Source organism: Oryza glaberrima, chromosome 12 (genome assembly GCF_000147395.1).
Source record: "Oryza glaberrima chromosome 12, OglaRS2, whole genome shotgun sequence".
Taxonomy (NCBI): Eukaryota; Viridiplantae; Streptophyta; class Magnoliopsida; order Poales; family Poaceae; genus Oryza; species Oryza glaberrima.
The window spans coordinates 18,135,340-18,156,735 of NC_068337.1; the positions used below are offsets into that span (position 1 = coordinate 18,135,340).

Consider the following 21,396-nt stretch of genomic DNA (forward strand, 5'->3'; position numbering starts at 1 on the left):
TTCAATCACTCCACAACTTCTTCAACCATTTCACATAGATCATCCTTCGATCGATCCATCAATTCCATCCATGATCATCGAACATCGTCTCCAATCATAAGCCCATGCCCCTCCCTCACGCTTAACCCTTACCTACGTCCCATACCCCCATCTCTCTCGATCGATCTCTACCCATCCATCTACTATATTTTGGTATACACATTGCTAACCTATACCTAAACATATACTCTCACAATTGCACCATATATGAACGCAAAATACGTACATACATACGCCGCCCCTACAAATAGTATATGTAGGCCCATGCATGTGCATGTGTACACATTTATATCTATACATACATCCATAAATGTTTATATACATATATATTATTTATACGTATTTATCGAAAAATACATGAATATATATATTTGCCAGTATATATAGGGTCTAGGGTGTAGACGGCTGTAGCTATAGTAGCTAGCTAAGCTCGCAAGAGCTCATCACCTAGCTTGTGTGTGTTTGTGTTTGAGTTTCTGTGATTTCGCCATGCCAACCTCGCAACAAGATGGCGGCGGCGAGAGGCTGTTTCACGGCGGCGCCGGAGATGGAGACGGAGACGGTGCGGCGGCGGCGGCGGCGGCGAGGCAGGTGTGGGTGCCGGGGCCGGTGATCGTGGGGGCGGGGCCGTCGGGGCTGGCGACGGCGGCGTGCCTGAAGGCGCGCGGGGTGCCGTCGCTGGTGCTCGACAAGGACGCCACCGTGGCGGCGTCGTGGCGGGAGCGCACGTACGAGCGCCTCCGCCTCCACCTCCCGCGCGGCTTCTGCGAGCTCCCCCTCGCGCCGCCGTTCCCGCCGGGGACGCCGCCGTACCCGACGCGGGACCAGTTCGTCGCCTACCTCGACGCCTACGCCCGCGCCTTCGCCGTCGAGCCCCGCCTCGGGTCCCGCGTCCGCGCCGCCTCCTACGACGCCGCCATCGGCTTCTGGCGCGTCGCCGCCGTCGACGAGGCCGGCGGCGCCGGCGAGACGGAGTTCCTGTCGCGGTGGCTGGTGGTGGCCACCGGCGAGAACGCGGTGGCGGCGTGGCCGGCGGAGGGCGTGGGCGCCTACCGCGGCGCCGTGATGCACACCAGCAGCTACAAGAGAGGGGACGAGTTCGCCGGGAAGAAGGTGCTCGTCGTCGGCTGTGGCAACTCCGGCATGGAGGTCAGCCTCGACCTCTGCAACAATGGCGCCGCCACCTCCATGGTCGTCAGGGACAAGGTGTATACTTTTACGTTGCGCACGTGTTTGCTACTGTTAAGTTGTTGCGTAATTAATTATTATTGCACTCACAAATTAACTTAGTAGTACAAACTTATTAATTACTCCTTCTAAAACTTGTCGTTTTGTACGAGGGTTGGGTCAAACGACTTTTAAAACATTTGACTACGAATAATTTCTACTCCGTATAATATTTGTCTTAGAAATATAAAAACCATATATATATGTTTAAAAAGTACTTCAATAAAATCATATATATATTTGTTGATAATATAAAACAGTGGTCAAAGTTGCTTTTTAATACCAAGTGCCCTATTATTAACCTGGAGGGAGTAACTGGAGTAACTGTTTAGCTTCAGAAAATTAACTTGAAAAGTTTGCCAAGTTTCCCTAAAATTTTGTACTGGACTGCTAGTTTCAAATTTTTTACTGTCTAAACTGTCTAAAAGCTAATTTAAAGCTATATTTCGTATAGAGGTCGAAATTATTGCTTGGAGTAGTTGAAGCGTGCTAGAAGACAAATTAAGAAAATAAAAGACCATATAATCACAAAATATAAAAGAAAATACATCGTCATCGCATTTTTCCCTCCAAAGCAACAGCCAGCTTTCTAAATAGAGAGTCCATGTTTTCTTATGTTAGTATTGAGGCCATATACTGTAGAAGTTTTGGAACCAAAACTTCAAATAAATTAGGTATATCTACCAAAATACACTTTTGCAATTTATTTTCTCGTTTTAGGGGCACCACAGAGCAAACCTAACATTTTCAGTTCCCAGGGTGTAATTCTGTGTAGGAGTTCTCTCGAGTGGTCAATTTATTCCGTCGTGCCACGTGTCTTTCCTTTTTGCCTCCCTTCTATAAAGAATCGTTGTCACTTTCATAGCAGAAAAACCATAATATATCATTTTCTGGAAAATTCACATGAATGACAGTTGCTTGCAGCAAAATTTAGTAAACATTGAGAGATTTTTTTTTTCATTCTCACAAAATTTCTTATCATACATACTTGCTTGTGTGCATCATATGTTTGTGCTACTTGCAATTGTAGCTTTCTGTTACATAGAAATACGCACTGATGTGGTGCCACATTGCCCCGTAGACTTCCCTTTCCTTATCTTGCACACCGCACAGGGGAGACAGAGAAAGAACAAGGGAAAATTACAACAACAGTGACAGGGGAAAGAAAAGAAAAAAATCAGAATTTGAGCTAGAATGCTCGAGAAACTAGATTATATACAGTGGCTAGCATGAATGTTCATGAATTTTCCTTCCCTTTTCTTATAGTGAAAGCAAGAGATGATGTTAATAATATTATTGATCACTATACGAGATTGGGTAAGTAGAGTAGTGTTGAGTGAGTCAAAATTACATGATCTAATTAAATTTAAAGTAGCAATGCATTGGACAAATTAATTTCATCCCTGAAATATTGATATGTTGTGAATGAATAAAATATAGAAAAACCAATATATAGTTTTCACCATATATACATACTAGCTAAGAGTTTAGGCCGCTTTTTGTACTATGGATTTCAATATATGTGTATCCTTAATTATTCAACATTTTTTGTGGGTAAATTTGCAGATTCATGTTCTGCCTAGGGAGATTCTAGGCATCTCAACATTTGGCCTCTCAGTGTTCCTTCTCAAGTGGTTTCCCATAAAATGGGTTGATGCTTTACTACTCATTTTCTCGAGATTGATCCTTGGAAACATTGAGAAATACGGCCTCCGACGACCTAAGATTGGTCCACTCCAGATCAAGTGCTCTACCGGGAAAACACCGGTGCTTGACATCGGTGCTCTTAAAAAGATCAAGAACGGCGAAATAAAGGTAAATTATACAACTCATTATATACAAATCCCTCCCCCCCCCCCCCTCCCACCCAATGATCATGCAAGCTCAACTAACAATATAATTCACTAAAAGAACAAACTAAATAACTAAAAACTGAACAGATCACATGATGGAATTAACAAGAGAAGCTATATAGTATAAATACCCAACCATTTGTACAACAAACATGAAGTAAAGAAAGATTTTTTGTCTTGCAGTGATGTAGGTCAGTGTACTATATGTTGTTTAATGATGTAGTGCAATGTCCTACAAAGTGAATCTAGAATGAGATTCTCTCTGCAGGTGGTCCCAGCAATACACTGCTTCACAGAGGATGGGGTCGAATTCGTGAATGGCTGTAGGGGGGACTTTGATGCCGTCATCTTTGCCACTGGATACAAAAGCAATGTGCCATCATGGCTCAAGGTACGCATGCACACCTAAATTCTTTATGTTCCACCAGTTTTTCTCGGCATCCTTTAATTTAGATGGCACATAACTATGTTGCGAATGATGCTACAAAGGGATTCACAAATTTAGCGAAATAATACTGCGAACATAGAGATATGTTTTTCGTCGTGCATAAATTCAATACACGGGACATATGTACATGGTCGCTCTGGTCAATAAACATCTATTAGAGATGTTTTATATTTAAGTTGTAAAAAACTTTGAACATTAGTTTATCTAGTAAAATATTTTGATTGGATTGACGCACATAAAATTGATGGGCAGCATGCATGCATGAATGATTGAGTGATTGACTGACTTATGTTTTATTTATATATGATGCATGGGGAGTACATATATATAGATCATGGAAATCACAAAGCAATATATATGCACTGTACACTTTCACATCAGAGATTGACCCTATGCTTGTATACATATGGTCTATGCCACCCTAATCAAGGTATTAGATAGCTAGGCATGGGCAATGACAATGATACTAAGAAGGGGGTGATATCCCTCCTAGATGGAGACATGGAAATTCATCCAAAAAATGACAATCAATAGCCAATTTTGCTTCAAAGATAGGAATGAACCATAGTTGTCACCTCGATCTTTAGATTCTAAGGTGAAAAATAATTGATCTAGGTAGATATAGGAGAGGACATATATGTCTTTTCAGTTTTCATCGCGCATGTGTGTGCGCGTGCGCGCGATCGAGATGATAGCTACTAGTCTTGTACTTCCCATTTGTATCTTGATACGTATATATCATTGAGTGTATGTAGACATGGACATGTCTAGGGTAGGGTTGTCATGTCAGCTTGTCAATGTTTTGATCGTGAGAACTAGCTATATAGCTAGCTAATTGATTGAGGATTGGGATGCATGGGCGGCTCTTAGCTCTAGCTAGCTCTTGCATGTTCCTCTCAGTCTCATATGTGTATGTATATGTATGTATTTTGTTTGTTGTTGTGTTGTTGTTGGTGCTGTGTGAGATGGTCCGACAGTGGAGCCCATGTATATATATGTTGGCATTGATTTGGACCATATGCAATAGCGACTAGGCATATATGCAAAAAGAAGAAAAATAGAAATGGTTTTCATGGATGTGTTTTATACTTTTGTTCCATTCTCAAACAAAGCATGCATGCCTAATTGCTTTGCATCATGCAAGATAGTTTAGAGAAATGAAGATTTATACATATATGCAAACTTCCAAATATATAATAATACTCATATAGTGTTTCACAATTTGTTTTCATGTTTTTCATGCTAAAGAGACAATTTTATGGTCTTGGAAGAACCATTAGCCACAAAGAGAATTATTGATCACATGGCAGTTAAGCAGCATGTCATAAACATGGTAGCAATTAACTAGGTATAGCTAGCTAGCCATTGAAGTGCACAGCCAGCACACATCTCTGCATGCACCTTCAAGTGGGAGTATAGCTAGAGAGGAAACTGCAACTCTGTGGGCAGTGAAAGGAAGATTAAATTCTTGCCAAAAACAAAACCACACCTCATCATAACATCACATATATATAAATATATACCATGTGAGTTTGAGTTTTTTTTTTCTTTCTTCTGTTCATTTCCTCTGAGTTAGGTGATGCACATGCTGGCCCATAATGATTTGGTAAGGACCCATTTGTTGATCATGTGCATGGCAAGTGCAGCTGCCAGTACACCCCAACAGTAATGCATTGCATTGTACTCCTGCTGCATCTGCATATGCATGCCCACTCTACCTTTTGTAGGGTGGCCCATCTTGATGGCTTGCTTGATGGCTCCCATCTGTCTAACCCAGATTTTGATGATCTCAAGTATGTGTTTGGCATGCACTGGAGCTGATCTGATCAACAGTGTGTCTACATGCTATTGCATGCATGCATCACTGTTTTAGCTCTTTCAATTGAGCAAAATGTGATGGATTCTAGCTAAGCTAGAACAGTTTGTGTTGTTCTCTTTTCTTGCCTATATTGGTCCACCAGATTCTGTGCTTCGTTTTCAGCTGGTAATCATTGGTTAGGAAAGACATCAACATATATATATATATATGCACCTAGCTAGTTTTTGTTCTTTTTGCATCTTGCAAAAGGAACAATGATTATTGTCCTGGCTTTATCAATCGATGATAGTGTGCCGTATATCACAGGGACCTTGTAAGGAACATTGCAGTCATATGAACCACTCATTTAATTCTGGTCTAGGAGCATTGCTCTAATTACCTCATATCCCCTAGCTATCTGATAAAAGTCATCTATTACAAGTTACTATCTAGGTTTGTTAAATTGTACTCCACTAAGAAAAAAATACACTAGCACATAAAACTAATTCGTGCTGGCTAGGAACCCCACAGGTGCCGTGTTATGAATCCAACAAAGCGACACTTACCGATAATGGTTACTATTGCCAGTTATAGAACCGATACATATGTGAGCATATATGGGCGGTTCTAATATAATTAAGAACCGACACATATGAAACCTAGGGTGCATTGGAAGGCTCATATATGTCGGTTAAGAAGTACATTCGGCCGGTTCTTCACAACATTTGGTACTTATGGAGCTCACTAGGATGTGTTGGCAGGTCCATATGTGCTAGTCGTTGACGTAAAAAAATATACCTACACCTGCTCCAAACCAAAAAAATATATGATAAATTCATATATTCACAATCAAAATGATAGATTGATATAAATGTGTAGAATTTTAATTGAGGTTATCAAGGTCCCAAGTGATTGAAATCTTCGAAAACTTACAAATATTTAGGCATTTGAAATCTAGGATATACCTAATGAAAATATGCTTATTGACTTATCAGCGTGCTGGCCAAAATTTGCATTTTGTTAGAGTTGATTTTAGGGGTTTTTTTCCCATCGTAGTTAGTTTCTAGTATTATCATTTTAAACTGCTGATTTTTCTATGGCTTATCAACGGTAGCTCAACCGAATGCTAGTAAAATCCCAAATTAACTTGGAATTAACCTTGCAGTAACCAGAATGTACACACATATTATTATGACTTGGAGTTTCCATTATTTTAGTGATATTGCCTGCTTGCCTTTCCTTGAATTTGGTATGTAGTACCTATACCCTTGCATGATGAAATAAGGATAAATATGTGCATTAGTACAGGTTTTTTGCCTTTTGAGACCATGCTGTACTAACGAAGGAGCCCAAAGTTTCTCTATCAGGCAAAATAGAATCCAGATGGAGCACCAATTACTCCTACAAAACTATGTGGCATATTTTGTTTTACTATTCTTTCAAATCAAGTATTGAGAAGTAGAAGTATATATACAACACTACAACTACTTAAAACATGTAATTAATGTATACATCTGAAGGAACAAAAATAATCCCTTGCAAAATACTTCGAATATAAATTTGAATGAAATGATCCAATATATCGATGCCCACATTTCATTGATAAACACAAATATATCCGATGGATGGAGATTGTCTACAGTACTACCGCTGTAGTGGCTGCTACATTTTGCATATATCTATCCAAATTAATCAGGACTAATTCAGCTTGTAATCAACAGCATAAATTAAAATCGTTACTCTCACCGTTCTAAAATATAACAATGTATAACTATGTACATAGGAGGAGGAGTTCTTCAGCGAGAGTGACGGGTTCCCGAGGAAGGCGTTCCCGCACAGCTGGAGGGGGAAGAACGGCCTCTACGCCACCGGATTCACCAAGAGGGGCCTCCAGGGCACCTCCTACGACGCCGCCATGATCGCCGCCGACATCGCCCGCCGCTGGACCAAGTCCCTCGCCGGCCCTACTGCCGCCGCCGACGCCGACCACCATGAGACATACATAGCTAATTAATTATATATATATGTGTCTTATAATTAGCATCGTAAGATTTTCTTGTTCTTTTTTTTTTTGTTCTGTCGTCGCTGTGTTGGGAGAAATGTACATGTCTGAGCGTCTGCTGGTCGAGAATGAGATCAATCATCGAAGTGCGTATGTGCATGTGTGTGTACATATGTATGCCAAATATATATATAATATGTTATGTGTCAATATATAATATTTATATACTACTAGTATTATGCATCCAAGGAGAACTTTGAAGTCTGAGGATCTTGGTGAGTAATCCTGGCCTGAAGCTTTCATTGACAATGGTGAAAATAAACAGAAGCCTCTGCCTTGCTGAAATGTACTCTGCTGTTCTGAACTCTGAACTACTCTGAAGAACATACAGATTCAGCCATTCAGGCAAAGGCTTTGACCAGCACCCTGTCCAATGCCAGTTTCATGTAGCAGTAGTAAGCAAGAATGACAGTGCTGTTGGATCCTTGGATTTGGAAACCAGAGGTTAACCATTCGGTGCTGGAAGAACTAAATCTGAGTGGGTGCAGCGTCAGAACAGGGTAGCTCAGGGAACAGCGCAGTGCAGCATTCAGAGTTTCAGACAGAGACACGAGGAAATGAGAAGAATAGGCTAGAGAGGTGAATTTGTCTTCTGGGCTGCTGGATCTTGGAGAAGGAATTAATCTATTTTACCTCCCTCAACTCTTGCTTCCGATTAAATCACTTTTCTCAACAGTAAAACCAGATATAACACATCCATCATATTTGAATACAGGTGTAAAATCGACTTCATCTCCCAGAGTAGCTGGAGAAGCCCACAGGAGGAGGCGACCGATCGTCCCCCTAGGGCGATGGAGAAGTAGTAGTCTGGGCAGAGCAAGTAGAGTCCCTATCCGGTGGCCGGTTTGCACCAGTTTTGGAATATGTGGGAGGTGTTATACCTGGTTTTATGGTTGAGGAACGCGATTCAATCAATATACCTGGTTTTATGATTGAGGAACGCGATTCAATCAAGAGCAAGAAATTAGGGAGGAAAAAATAGACTCTCCTGCAGAATTTGTACATGATGGACTTGGCTGGGCCGTATCTATTGAGTTGGGCCTTGGTAGGCCCAATTGCAGGAGCCAGCAGCAATAGTTTTTACAGTCCGTTTGATTGGGGGAAGTTTTTAGTATGGATTGGGAGTTTAGAAAGATTAGACTATTAATTGTTTTGTTTGGTTGGGAGTCATGAGAATTTTGGTGAGATAGAAATTAAGGAAGGAACTCCCTCGTTTTCAATATCTGGGTAGGGGATGATAATTGGGAGAGGATTCCTACTCTACTCTGCCTAAACAAATCTCAACCATTCATTTTCATTAATGACCTAATCTCTGACTAAACTTCCTATCAATTTCCACCATATCTACAAAACTAGTGGAATTTAAAAATTAAATTCATATCTTAATCTCACTATCAATTTTCTCGTGTAAACTTCTAACCCTTTTCCCAGGAATTATCAAACAAGCCGTCGGAGTACTTGTTTGCGTCTTGTCAAATGCCGTGACAGGATAAAACCAGGTATCGTGATCTTGTGACTGAAAGAACATTAGAGGGTTAGATTAGATTAAGACAACCTTGATTTGACACTTGGGGCCAAGCAGAGAAGAGAATTGTAACTCAAACAACATTGATTTGACAGTTGGGCTAATTAAATCAGAGAAAAAGAGAAGCTCAAGAGTGAAGACAAAGAATGTGTTATGACTTAACCATGATTAAAATACAAGTTGTCACGAATGAAACCAATGTGAATTTTTTTTGAACGACGATGAAACCAGTGTGGATTGTGACAAAGGTGGGATATGATGATGGTGAATGATTAAACAAAGGCCATGCAATGATGATGGAGATAGACATTGTATCTAGTGATGTCTCCTGATGAGATGTGAGTTTCAATCATAATTGACCGACCTAAAAGATGGAAATATTGTATAGTATGCTTGAAGAGACAAAATTGGACTGTAATCCCTATCGTTTCATGGAGAGCATTACAAACATTGGCTGATGATCTTGGTGGTGACCTTGCCATAAAAATTAAATTACACACCAACAAATTAACATTTACCCATCCTGCTTACTGCATTCCTTAATTAATTACCAATTTACCACACCCTATCCCACATTTTACAACCTTTTTCCCGATCACGACGACGCCGGCGGCGCCGTCGCCGGCGAGGAGGGCGACGACCACACAAAACCTCGTCTTCCCGCGCGCGCGTGATCGATCACGACGCCGGCGGCGGCGAGGATGGGTGGGCGGCGTCGAAGAGCGCCTCCATCTCCTCGAGGCTCCTCCCCTTGGTCTCCGGGAGGCAGGCGTAGACGAACACCCACGCCGCCGCGGAGCACGCCGCGAAGAGGTAGAACGTGCCGGCCATGCCCGCCGCCTCATACAGCGAGATGAAGCTCATCCCCACCGCCGCGCTCATCACCCGGTTCGCCGCCGTCCCGATTCCCGTGCCCTGCGCCCGCAGCCGCAGCGGCAGGATCTCCGACCCGTACATCCATATCACCGGCCCGAACCCCAGCGAGAACGTCGCCATGAACGCCGCCGCCGCCGCCACGCTCGTCGCCGCCGCCCACCACTCGGAGCCGGAGCCGGAAGACGACGACACGCGCAGGGAGAAGCCGAGGACGAGGAGCGACACGGCCATGCCGCCCGCGCTGGAGAGCAGCATCGGGCGGCGGCCGAGGCGGTCGGCGAGGAAGAGCGGCACGACGATGGAGGCGGTCTTGGTGGCGCCGAGGAGGACGGTGGCGCCGAGCACCGCGCGCTCCGACGTCACGCCGACGTGGTTGAACACCCGCGGCGCGTACAGCACCATCGCCGCCACGCCCGACGCCTGCTGGAAGAACTGCAGGCCGAGGATGGCGAACAGCACGCGCCGCACCGCCGGCGTCGGCCGGACCAGGATGTCGCGCCACACGCCCGTTGACGCTCCGCCGCCGGCGGCGGCGGCGGCGGAGGACAGCTGCTGCTTCGTCGCGCTCTCCTTGACGGACGACACGATCTCCTGGAGGCGGCGCTCGGCGAGGGCGGCGTCGCCGCCGGTGGTGCGGACGAGCACCTGGCGCGCGTCGTCGTGGTGGCCGTGCAGGACGAGCCAGCGCGGCGTCTCCGGCATGGCGAGCAGCGCGGCGGCGGCGAGGAAGAGCGGCGGGACGGCGCCGATGCCGATCATGAGGCGCCAGTTGAGCGACATGGGGAGGCCGGCGAGCGCGAAGTCGGCGATGTAGCTCAGCAGGATGCCGGAGTTGCCGGCGATCTGACGTGGCAGCCATCAACACAAAGCTCAGCTCAGCATCAATTTCACTCAAAACAACCCATTTCGCAAAATTTTACTCCATTCATTCCATATTATAAGTCATTTGAACTGTTTTGAACTTTTTCTTAGTTAAATTTTGTTAACTTAGATCAAATTTATAAAAGAATATACTTGTATATTTAACACAAAACAAACATATTAATATATTCAATGTTAGATTTTAACAAAAATAAGTTGATATTTTAGATGTTGCTAAATTTTTTATAAACTTGATTAAACTTAATAAAATTTAACTAGGAAAAAGATAAAGATGAAATGAGTTATAATATGAAACAGAGGAGTACTACTATTGTCTAAAATGATACGTATAAATCAACATTTATAAATTTCCAACCAAATTTTATTGACATTATAATAAGGAAAGGAAAATGTATCAAATGCGTGACAAAATACGTAGAGGAATTGAACTCGTATTTCTATGCTTAATTAAAGTTAAATTCAGTTTAGTGGACTCATTCACAGCCAGATAAATTACACTTTATGCTAGTAGAATCTAATTTAATTTTGAACCATGCATAATTGCCACGGTAAAATCTCATTAAAAAGCATTAAATTTCCGGCGTGTTCATGCATGTGCCCCTCAGGTCCCAACAAATCTCGTACTAGAATATATTGTTAAGCAGAGAAGATCGATTTGATTTCGTTTTAATTAATCCATTTTAGATTAGGATGCCTCAGCTTGACGTGGCTCAGCTAAGTATCTATCTAATCACATATTAATAACACTAAACCTAACCTCTTTCTCTTTCTCGGGTAATTAACCCTACGTATTTCTTGATCTCTCGATCGAAACCACAATAGTTAGTGTATCAACTGAACTTGATCTGATAATTAGAGATTACTAAGTATATTTACTTCCTAATGAGCAATTAGTCATGTGGAGAAGAAGTTTAATTGAACTTAATTTTAGAAGATTGATTAGTACTCCCTAATTAGGGATTAGGCATGCGGAGAAAGAAGTAATTAGTTAGCAACATGCAAAAGAAAAAAAAAACACACGTGCCACAACGCACCTCGGGGATGGAGGCGAGGAAGCCGCGCGACGACGGCGGCGCGATCTCGGCGATGTAGACGGGCGCCACGACGAGGCCGAACCCGCAGGCGACGCCGGCGACGAGCTGGCCGGCCATGAGCGCGGCGTAGCCGCTCGCCGCGGCGGTGGCGGCGGAGCCGGCGAGGAACATGGCCGCCGACAGCGCGATGGTGCGGCGGCGCCCCGCGCGGTCGCACGCCCACCCCGCCGCCAGCGAGCCGACGAGGGAGTAGATGCTCGTCGCCCCGATGAGCACCTCGATCTCCGCGTCGCTCACGCCCAGGTCCAGCTGCACGAACTTCTGTGCCCCGCTCATCACGCCCCGATCTGTGCGCGTACCAAAAAGAAGAGGAAAACCTTAGCAATAAGCGGCCATGGCGGCGCGGCGGCGGCGAGCGGATCGATTTGGGATTTGGGTAGATTACTGTAGCCGTAGATGATGGAGGTGAGGGAGGCAGCGACGGCGCAGGCGAGGGCGAAGGAGGAGCCGGCGGCGGGGTGGCTGTTGTCGACGTCGTGGTGGTCGGCGTCGGCGGCGGCGGCGAGGAGCGGCGACTCGACGTCGTCGTCATTCTTCATGGCTGGGTGGGTTGGTGAAGCTAGGTGGGCGCGCGCCGGCGAGCGCGGCTGGGGGGTGGTGGTGCTTATGAAGCGAGGCGCGCGACACGCGAGGGCGAGGCGAGGAGAGCGCGCGGCGTGGCGTGGCGTGGCGCGGCGCGGCGAGGAAACGTGGACCTCTGCGGCTGGTTTGAGGCGGATGGATCCAATAAATGTGAGGCTGCAGCAGCCTGTTTTTGTGTGTTTTTTTCGTAAGTAATTAGTAGTTACAGCCTCCTTCTCTCTTGCTCCCTCCATACCCACAAAACAAGTCGTTTAGGACAAGATTGTGCTTACCAAGGAGTGATTAATTTGAGGCTATTCTTCCATATTTGCCCCTATTAAATGAGGGTGCGGGTGCATTTATTTGAGAAGCAAACAGAGCTCAAATGGCTAGTGCAGCGAGGTTTGAAGGTTGAGTGCTTGGGTTTGATACTTGGTGGGCTCATTATTTTTTTTTGCTGATTTTGCATGGCGCTTGTGTGCGTATTTTTGGGCGCTTATTTTTCGTTTTTTCGTCTGGGCACTCCGTTTTTTTTTCTGATTTTGCATGGCGCTCTTGCGGGTGTTTTTTGGCACGTATTTTTCGTTTGGGCGCGTATTTTTCGTTCTTTTCACGAGTAGATGCCGTTTCAGTTTCACCATGCCTATTTAAACGGCTTCTCTTTCCATTACTGTGCTTAACCTGCTCACTTTCTGTCCGCGAGAGTTTCCATCTACTACATGCAATGGCTGTTCCAGCTGTTGCTGGCTTTGATTTGAATGTCCGCCTAGAAGAAGATGAGGACGGCAATGTTCCCTTCCATCTCAACGAGCCAATATTGGAGGATCACAACGTTAATGGTAATGTGTTTGTTCTTTCCTTTTTTTTTTTATATTCACAGCAAGAACATCAACTAAGTTTCTATTCTAAGTTTTTTCTTTCCTTTTTCCGACAGGATTTGATTTGAACATGCCACTAGATGAATTTGGTGTAGTTGATTTAGATTTTTTACAAAACCACGCTGGTAATCTTGATATCAGTTTGTTCTTTCCATTTTCATTTTTTTATTAAAGCAGTGGCTATTTTTTTTAAATGTGCTTGTTTTTTTTGTTTGACTAGAACATGCTGTACAGAACCAAGCTCCTCTTGAAGGACAGCATCGAAGGAAGGACATGACAGAAGAAGTCACAAAACAAGTGTACCAAGCATTGTTGAAGGACAACAAGAATGGGAAACTAGGCAAGAAAGATAAAAAAGGGTTGCTGATCAATTTGGAGTGCACATTTGATCAGTTCAGCGCTTATGGAAGCGAGGTAAAATCCAACTTGCTCATAACATTCCGGTTGTGGTTGCTAGTCACAAGAAGGGTAGATCTGGTCATAAGGGAATCCCTCTTGATTTGGAACAATTGCGCAACATTCCTCTCAAGCAAAGAATGACCATAGAAGATGTGTCTAGTAAACTTGGTATTTCCAAATCTAGGATACAAAGGTATTTGAAAAAAGGTTTGCTTAGACGGCACTCTAGTAGCATCAAACCATACCTCACAGATGCTAACAAGAAGACTAGGTTGAAGTGGTGTGTTGACATGATTGATCAAAGTTTGGTTGGTGATCCAAGATTTAAGGATTTTTTTGACTATATGTTCATTGATGAAAAATGGTTCTACCTCTCTCAAAAATCTGAGAAGTATTACTTGCTACCCAAGGAAGATGAACCACATCACACTTGTAAGAACAAGAATTACATCCCTAGGCTCATGTTCTTGTGTGTTTGTGCTTGGCCAAGGTTTAGGAATGGAGAATGTGTTTTTGATGGTAAAATTGGTTGTTTTCCACTTGTCACTTATGAACATGCTGTGAGAAGTAGTCAGAATCGTCTTCGTGGAGAACTAGTAATCAAGCCAATAACTTCAATAACAAGAGATATGATTAGAGATTTCATGGTAAACAAAGTGTTGCCTGCCATTCGAGCCAAATGGCCAAGAGAAGATGTGAACAAACCAATTTTTATACAACAAGATAATGCACCTTCCCATTTGAAATTGGATGATCCTGTTTTTTGTGAGGCTGCTAGGGAAGAAGGGTTTTACATTCGCCTAGTTTGTCAACCACCCAATTCTCCGGATTTTAACATTCTAGACTTGGGGTTTTTTTGAGCTATTCAAGCAATTCAATAAAAAAGGAGGCAAAGACAATAAAAGATCTAGTTCCAGCCGTGGAACAGGTAAATGGATCCATTGTTCACTTGTTTCATTGTTTTGTTCAACAATTAAAGTACTCGGTGAAAGATTTATTCCACACATGTTTTGCAGGCATTCTTAGAGTACTCTCCATGGAAAGCAAACAGAATGTTTGTAACACTACAAACTGTTTTGAAGGAAGCCATGAAAGTAAAAGGTGGCAACAAGATCAAAATTCCTCACATGCAAAAGGAAAAACTAGAGAGAGAAGATCGACTGCCATTGCAAATCTCATCTGAAGCATCCTTGCTTGCTGAATGCATTGCTAGTCTCCCTGCAGCAAATTAGAAGTAGAATATTAGATGATGCAAGCATGTTAGTCTTTGCAGCATGCTAGCCGAAGCAAGAATATTAGCAGCAAATTAGTTTTTGCTTGCATGTTAGGTCGACTAAATGAGACATGTAACTTACTGTTCTTGCTTCATCTTTGCATCTTCCAACTCCTTCATACTGTAGATCTCGTCCAACTTTTTGATAACGTGCTCAGGAAGAAGTATGGTTTCACCATCCATTTGAAGTTTCTCCACATCAGGAATGTATAACTCACAATCAAACTTTTCCATGTTATGCAAAAATCTTGCTATGAGGTCGTAGTCTTCATGTAAAAGGCCAGAACGGGCACACCTGCGAGCACGGCGGCGAGCTTGGAAGCATGCTTCTCCGAAGACGCCGCCAGCATGGAATGTGCCGCAGCGAGGACACTGCACCACCTCGACGGAGTCCGGCGCCACCTCGACGGACTCCAGCACCACCTCGACAGAGTCCGGCACCTCGACGGAGTCCAACGCCATCTCCGATTCTAGCCCCTTGATGGAGTCCAGCGCGTTGACGATGTCCAGGATGTCGACGGAGTCCGGCACCTAGACGGACTTCAGCGACTCGACGTACTCCATGGCGCGACCAAGCTCTGAACCCTAACTACAGCCGGGCGGCGAGGAAGAGAGATGCGCGTGTGCGAGCGGCGAGCGTGTGCGAGCGTCAAGCGATGAGCGTGTGCTGCATGCGGGAGACGAAGAGGAAAGATCGAGCACCATTAATCACGTCCATTCAGCTTAAGGCGGCATTAATCACGTCGCCTCGTTTCTTGCCTCGCCGCTCATTGCTCGGCTCTCGCGTCAGGGGCATACGCGTCCAAACTAAACCCCGCTGAGGAACGACGACTTGTTTTGTGAAAACGGGTAAGAGCCTAGAACGACTTGTTTTGTGGGTATGGAGGGAGTATAAAGTAACTTAATTATTAGAGCACATATTATAGCTGTTTACAAATCTAGCATGTTTTTCTTCCTAATTACTCCTATATCGTTTTGGAACAAAATTTGTTAATTTTTGTCGTATAGGTGAATTTGCTACCTATGTTTTGGGTGCATAAGTACTGTGTCATTCGATATGATGTACAGTATACGTCTTAATATTAGTGGTTTGGACTTTGCTTGTATTTATTCGCAGTGAGCATATAGTTATTCGCAATGAGCATATATTTGTCCTTACGTAACATTTGATTATCGAAATTACTGAATGTCATTCGACAAAAAATTGAGGGATTTCGTACAGATTTTGAAACCAACTAATATACTTGAAGATTAATTCGTGAGTCCAGTTCCTTCTCCTCCATCTCCAACAATCGGTGGCTACCCGACAAGTTAAAGTTTTTAGGGATTCAGGTCCGTGGTTGGAGTGGGGAGAAGGGAAGATTTAGAAGGATGGCTATGAAAGGTGGTGGCTCGGCGGTGGATAGTGGAATGGGTGGGTGGCAATGGTGCTCAAGTTGCCGAGTCGACAATATGGGGGCAAACCGGAACGAGGTTAATTAGGAGGTGGTAACCCGGCGGCAAGCCAAATGGGCGGGTCATGACAACACCGAGGCTTCTAGGTCGACGATGAGGGTAAAGCGGCTTCGGGCCTTGAGCCTTCTTGACATCGTTGAGAGGTGCATGGGAGCATGAGAGGGGGAGTGGGATAACACGTTAGACTAAAGATAGAGAGAGAGAGGGAGAGGGAGAGGAGGAAGATAAGCTAGTGGATGAATCTCAAGATGATGCAAAAGTCCATTTGTAAGATGTTAAGCAACGTTTCCGTTAAATGTGTATATTGTCTAGTTTGTTATGATTGAGTCGGACTAGCTCACTCAAAGTTTGCTTATTTGCTTTTCATATCGTAAACTTGGCCATGCAAAATATATTTTAAGAAATTTAGCAGTTTTTTTAATAAAATATATGTTGACAACTCGACATATATAAGTATGAACCATCGATAGAGAGAAAAAAAAACCTAACTATTCCGTCTATACAATCTCTACTGTTTTACCGTTTATTATACCCATCTCATCTAAGTGCGTAGTTTTATTGTCAGAATTAATTAATCCTAGTGTCGACACAAGATTTCGGCAATACTAAAAGGGGTGGCTATCAAGCTGGAAAAGTCGATGGGTTAGGAGGTGGCTATCAAGCTGGAAAAGTGGATGGGTTGGCAATACTAAAAGGGGTGACTATCAAGCTAGAAAAGTCGATGGGTTAGGAGGTGGCTGGGTTAGGAGACACAAGGTTTATATAGGTTTAGGCCTTCTCGATGAGAAGTAATACCCTACTCCTGTCTGGGGATTGATCCGCCGAGTGTATTATTGATCGTATGATCAGAAAAGTTATACCCCTAGCAGCACCCAGACCCCTCCTTATATAGGGGAAGGAGCCGGAATTATAAGATACAGCCCATGTTCCTTACGGACTAGGTATGTAAAGATAAATTACAATCATAACCGACTATGACTATCGAGTGTTTCCTTGATACACAAGTTAATATAACAACCGAGTCCTTTACTAAAGATATTCTATCTGCATAAGGTACCCCTATAACCAGTCAGATATCTATACCATGTGGATATGTGGCACTTATAATCTCCACACCTAGCTAGCTAGATCCAGCATGCACCACTCGATCTACAATCGTTGTGGCTAGCTAGCCAGCGAAAAAGGTTTGAAAAAAGTGGATCAACGGGGCCTACAATTTCGTGGAGAAGAATCATTGAATCAGATCAGCCTCGATCGAGCCATTTTTGTCCCGGTACCAGAAACCCCCGCTAGCTGCTCATCTAGTCATATGTCCGTGCATTTCTCATGGCGGATGGCCCTCGCCGCGTCCGTGTCTATCCTCAAGAGGCTCTGGAGGTTAGGCCCTGCCATGACAATTTATTTTTTTTTTAAAAAAGAATGTAGCGGCACTGCAGCAGGGCTGAAAGAAAAGCATATAGAGCTTACGGTCGAATCGAATCGACACGAAGTACTCCCTTCGTTTTAGATTATAAGTCATTTAATCTTTTTATAAAATTTATTTAAGTTTGATTAAGTTTGTAGAAAAATACACTGACAATTTTAATACATACAAACATATTATCAAATATATTTAATGTTAAATTTATTAGTACTAATTTCGTGTTGTAGACGTTGCTAACTTTTTCTATAAACTTAATCAAACAAAAAAAACTTTGATAAAAAAAGTCAAATAATTTATAATATAAAATATTTATAATATAAAATAGAGGGAGTAATTATTACAGTGGGCGAAGAGCCAAGCTGATCAGCTTTTCGCTTGCTATCTTAACGAGAGTGAGCTTATGAGCTTCTGTCCCCTTTTCTTAATATATATAACACCATTAATAATTTAGATTTTTGATCATTCGTTTTATTAAGAAAATATATAATTATTATTTATTTTATTGTGACTTGATTTATCATCAAATATTGTTTAAGCATGTTTTATATTTTTATATTTACATAAAATTTTTGAATAAAACAAATGGTGAAATCTTTATTAAAAAATTAACTGTGTTATATATTAAAAAATAGAATATATTAAAAAATAGAGGTAATACTTATTTAGCTCGTTAGTACAGAAGGTCACTATAGTGTTTTCAACTGTACTACTTAGTTCTTTGTTTACTTTCAAAGTAATGTTGTTACTTATTATGTTACGTATGATAAACTGGTAAATTCAAAATTATAAATTTATATAAATGAGATAAGTCTGTTAACAAGCTTAATGGACTAGCTCGTGAACCGAGATAATTTACCCTTTCAGCTTGTTAAGACTAATGAGCATAGCTGAACTGGCTCGTTAAGATTAAATGACACGAGCCAAACCTAGGGTTTTCCTAACCACCGGTAACTGTGCTTACTGTAGAGTACGGTAAAATATTGGTACGGTTTGATAAAATTTATTCAAATTCAATTTTTTGAAAAAAGGAGATAAAACATAGAAGTATTACAGTATTATAGTAGTTTTTCTGTTGTTGTTAAATGTGATGTTGTGTTTTCTCTTCAAGTGATTTTGTTCTTTCGCATGTTTATATCATGCCTTACCATGCGGTTACAGTGACCTTACCGTATAAATAAAAAATATATGAATTTAAATTTTTGAGATAAATTCACGCAGTTTTTGACTGTTACCGTATATTTACCGTAATAACCGTCGGGTGGTAATAACCTCTGTGCAGACGATAGGGGAAACCTGGCAGAACCTCAAAGGTTTGATCTGGCCCATTATACAACCCAATTAAGGACACACAGTTACTCAATTAGGGCTTGTTTGGTACACTCCAACTTCTAAATTTGGTTCAAGGAGTTTATTTTAGAGTGAAGTTGTGAAGTTGCCTAAACCCAGCTCCACCTCTCTAATTTATTTTGTAAGAGTGCTCCATCTAGCTCCGCTCTTATTTTTAGTGGAGCTAAAACTATTTAGCTGAGTTCCAACGCTAGAAGAGGTGGAGCAGCTGTATCAAACATGCCCTTAGTCGTATGATATTTTCTACCTAATTACAAATCATGTGCTAGCTACCTGCAAACCTGCTTGGTGCCTGAATGCTGACCTGATTGTGTACGATTATTAATCAATGTGGGTTATGGTAGATATAAATTGTATAGTACTCCCTAAGTAAAAAGAAAATCAACCTCATATTAGTAAAAAATATAGACATATTTTATATTTAGATTTATTGTATTAGAATGTATCATATTTCGGTACGAGGTTAGTTTTTGAGACGAAGGAATATGTTACTACTTGCTGTAGTACTAGCTTCTTTTATCCCTAAATATATAAATAGTTTTAATATCCGATCGACATGTATTGATAGATCGTGGCAAATATTTTCATATAATTGTTTTTTCAATGATTTTTGTTCTGAATGCATAGTTATTAGAAGAGGACAATGATCATCAAACACGTGCATTCAAAAAACTATAATTGGTGTCGTAAAAAGGTGAGTAAAATATCAAACGGATCGAGCACTGCTTTCCAAACCTGATCCTAGTACTACGGCTGCTAATTATAATGCATGAGTTGCGTCTTGGTAAGATGCAGCTGTCTGATGCATGATATGTCGCCTCCCAGTGATTAATTTGGTCAAGTTTAATTAGTTAGGCATCCGTTGGTTTGTTTGCTTGTGGCTGGCCAATGGCAATGTGATGCGAGTTGCAGTGTTTGGTTTTGATTTGGTGTGTTGGCATAACATAAATGCACTAGGGGATATGCCTTCAAGATCCAATTTATCTTTGAGATCTCTGTCCAACTCTGCTGCTGATCTGAAAGTGTAATCGAGTTAAATACAGATATTGTTATTAGTACAGCCTACAGCTGATGTTGCTAGCTGTAATATTTCTGCATGAGCCCTGAAGATCAAATAATTGAGGTACGGTGCATGGAATTGTTGCTGAAAGTGAACCATTTATTTCTCAACCAAAGATCTATACAAATCCAGTTTTATAAGAGAGACAAAATTTGTTCTTACGAACTGAAGACCCTGAAACCAAACCATTTCTTTAACGACCAATTATTTTATATATCCATTCCCATTATCTAAAAAGAATAACCAGAGTTTTTTGAGATCCATGAAACCAAAACTGAAAGCCAAAATGTGCAGTTAAATTGAACCAGCAAACATGTCTGCATCTTCCATTGGTTTTTGTGGCTAGGGTTCATGATACAAAATGGATACAGATTCCAACACAATAGCTGTATGTGTGGATAGAATGATCGGTTAAAGGAAGAACACATGAGGCCGGTAAAATTCGGTTTAATTATCGTATTGGCCAAATGCAATCGATGAATTAATTTGGACTAGAGCGATCGAAAGCCATGGAAGGAATCTCTATGCTCTGCAGGTAACGACGTATTCACGTCTAGTTGAAATAGATGCAAGTCCTCATCCGGATGGTTTTGAGCTTGACTGCTTACCTGAAAGCATGCGGATGGTACGACGTATGTGTACAGGCAGAGAGGCAGTGTACTACTCCTGCTTAATTTTTTGTCTGCTTGCCGTGTATGTACGTGGCGTATATGTATCCATGTGTTGCTGACTCGGACTGTGGATCGCTTAACCTGTAAATCTGATTCCCTAATTGACTGACTGACTGAAATTAAGCCTGAAAGACTTGGAGCAGATTGAATATCGTTTTGTCTTGCTCGTTGTCCGACAAAACAAGATCGATCGAGATGTTATCTAGAGACGACCTTTGCTCGATGGTCCGAGAACCACAATAGTCTAGTTCAAGATTATTTGTTGTCCGAGTTAAAAAGTACAAAGAGACTAAATGATTTTTAGTCCCGATTAATATTACCAACCGGACTAAAGATCCTGGTTGGTCCTCTGATAGGACCTGTCAGGAACCTATCAAGGGGCCGGGGATCTTTATCAATTGACTAAAGATATGTCTTTAGTTTCGATTATTTTACACGGGGATTAAAGATAGCTATCTTTAACTCGGATTCGGGATCTTAGTTTGTAACCCAGAACTATAGACATTGTAACCTGGAACCATTGTG

The 21,396-nt window shown here is 42.2% G+C and overlaps 2 protein-coding genes and 1 pseudogene across 2 annotated transcripts; 2 read left to right on the top strand and 1 right to left on the bottom strand.

The window, feature by feature from the left end:
• The first annotated feature begins 46 nt into the window (after window positions 1-46).
• On the top strand, window positions 47-7,602 carry LOC127756920 (indole-3-pyruvate monooxygenase YUCCA1-like). Its single transcript, XM_052282306.1, has 4 exons — window positions 47-1,245; window positions 2,833-3,081; window positions 3,388-3,510; window positions 7,149-7,602. The coding sequence occupies exons 1-4, from the start codon at window positions 529-531 to the stop codon at window positions 7,377-7,379; spliced, it is 1,320 nt and encodes a 439-aa protein (XP_052138266.1). The 5' UTR covers window positions 47-528; the 3' UTR covers window positions 7,380-7,602.
• A 1,732-nt stretch (window positions 7,603-9,334) lies between these two features.
• On the bottom strand, window positions 9,335-12,536 carry LOC127756648 (polyol transporter 5-like). The gene is made up of 3 exons (XM_052282007.1): window positions 12,190-12,536; window positions 11,745-12,091; window positions 9,335-10,671 (listed from the first exon to the last, which is right to left on the bottom strand). Exons 1-3 carry the CDS (start codon window positions 12,341-12,343, stop codon window positions 9,631-9,633), a joined length of 1,542 nt encoding a protein of 513 aa, XP_052137967.1. The 5' UTR covers window positions 12,344-12,536; the 3' UTR covers window positions 9,335-9,630.
• A 333-nt stretch (window positions 12,537-12,869) lies between these two features.
• LOC127756347 (uncharacterized) lies at window positions 12,870-14,502 on the top strand (annotated as a pseudogene).
• Window positions 14,503-21,396: the final 6,894 nt, after the last annotated feature.

Bases quoted from the DNA above. Each gene is read 5' to 3' on its own strand.
- LOC127756920 (XM_052282306.1), top strand. From the start codon at position 529: ATGCCAACCTCGCAACAAGATGGCGGCGGCGAGAGGCTGTTTCACGGC. The intron at 1,246-2,832 runs GTGTATACTTTT...GTAAATTTGCAG, and splicing joins CCATGGTCGTCAGGGACAAG to ATTCATGTTCTGCCTAGGGA. The intron at 3,082-3,387 runs GTAAATTATACA...TTCTCTCTGCAG, and splicing joins TCAAGAACGGCGAAATAAAG to GTGGTCCCAGCAATACACTG.
- LOC127756648 (XM_052282007.1), bottom strand. From the start codon at position 12,343: ATGAAGAATGACGACGACGTCGAGTCGCCGCTCCTCGCCGCCGCCGCC. The intron at 12,092-12,189 runs GTAATCTACCCA...GTACGCGCACAG, and splicing joins CTCCATCATCTACGGCTACA to ATCGGGGCGTGATGAGCGGG. The intron at 10,672-11,744 runs GTGCGTTGTGGC...CTGCCACGTCAG, and splicing joins TCCTCGCCTCCATCCCCGAG to ATCGCCGGCAACTCCGGCAT.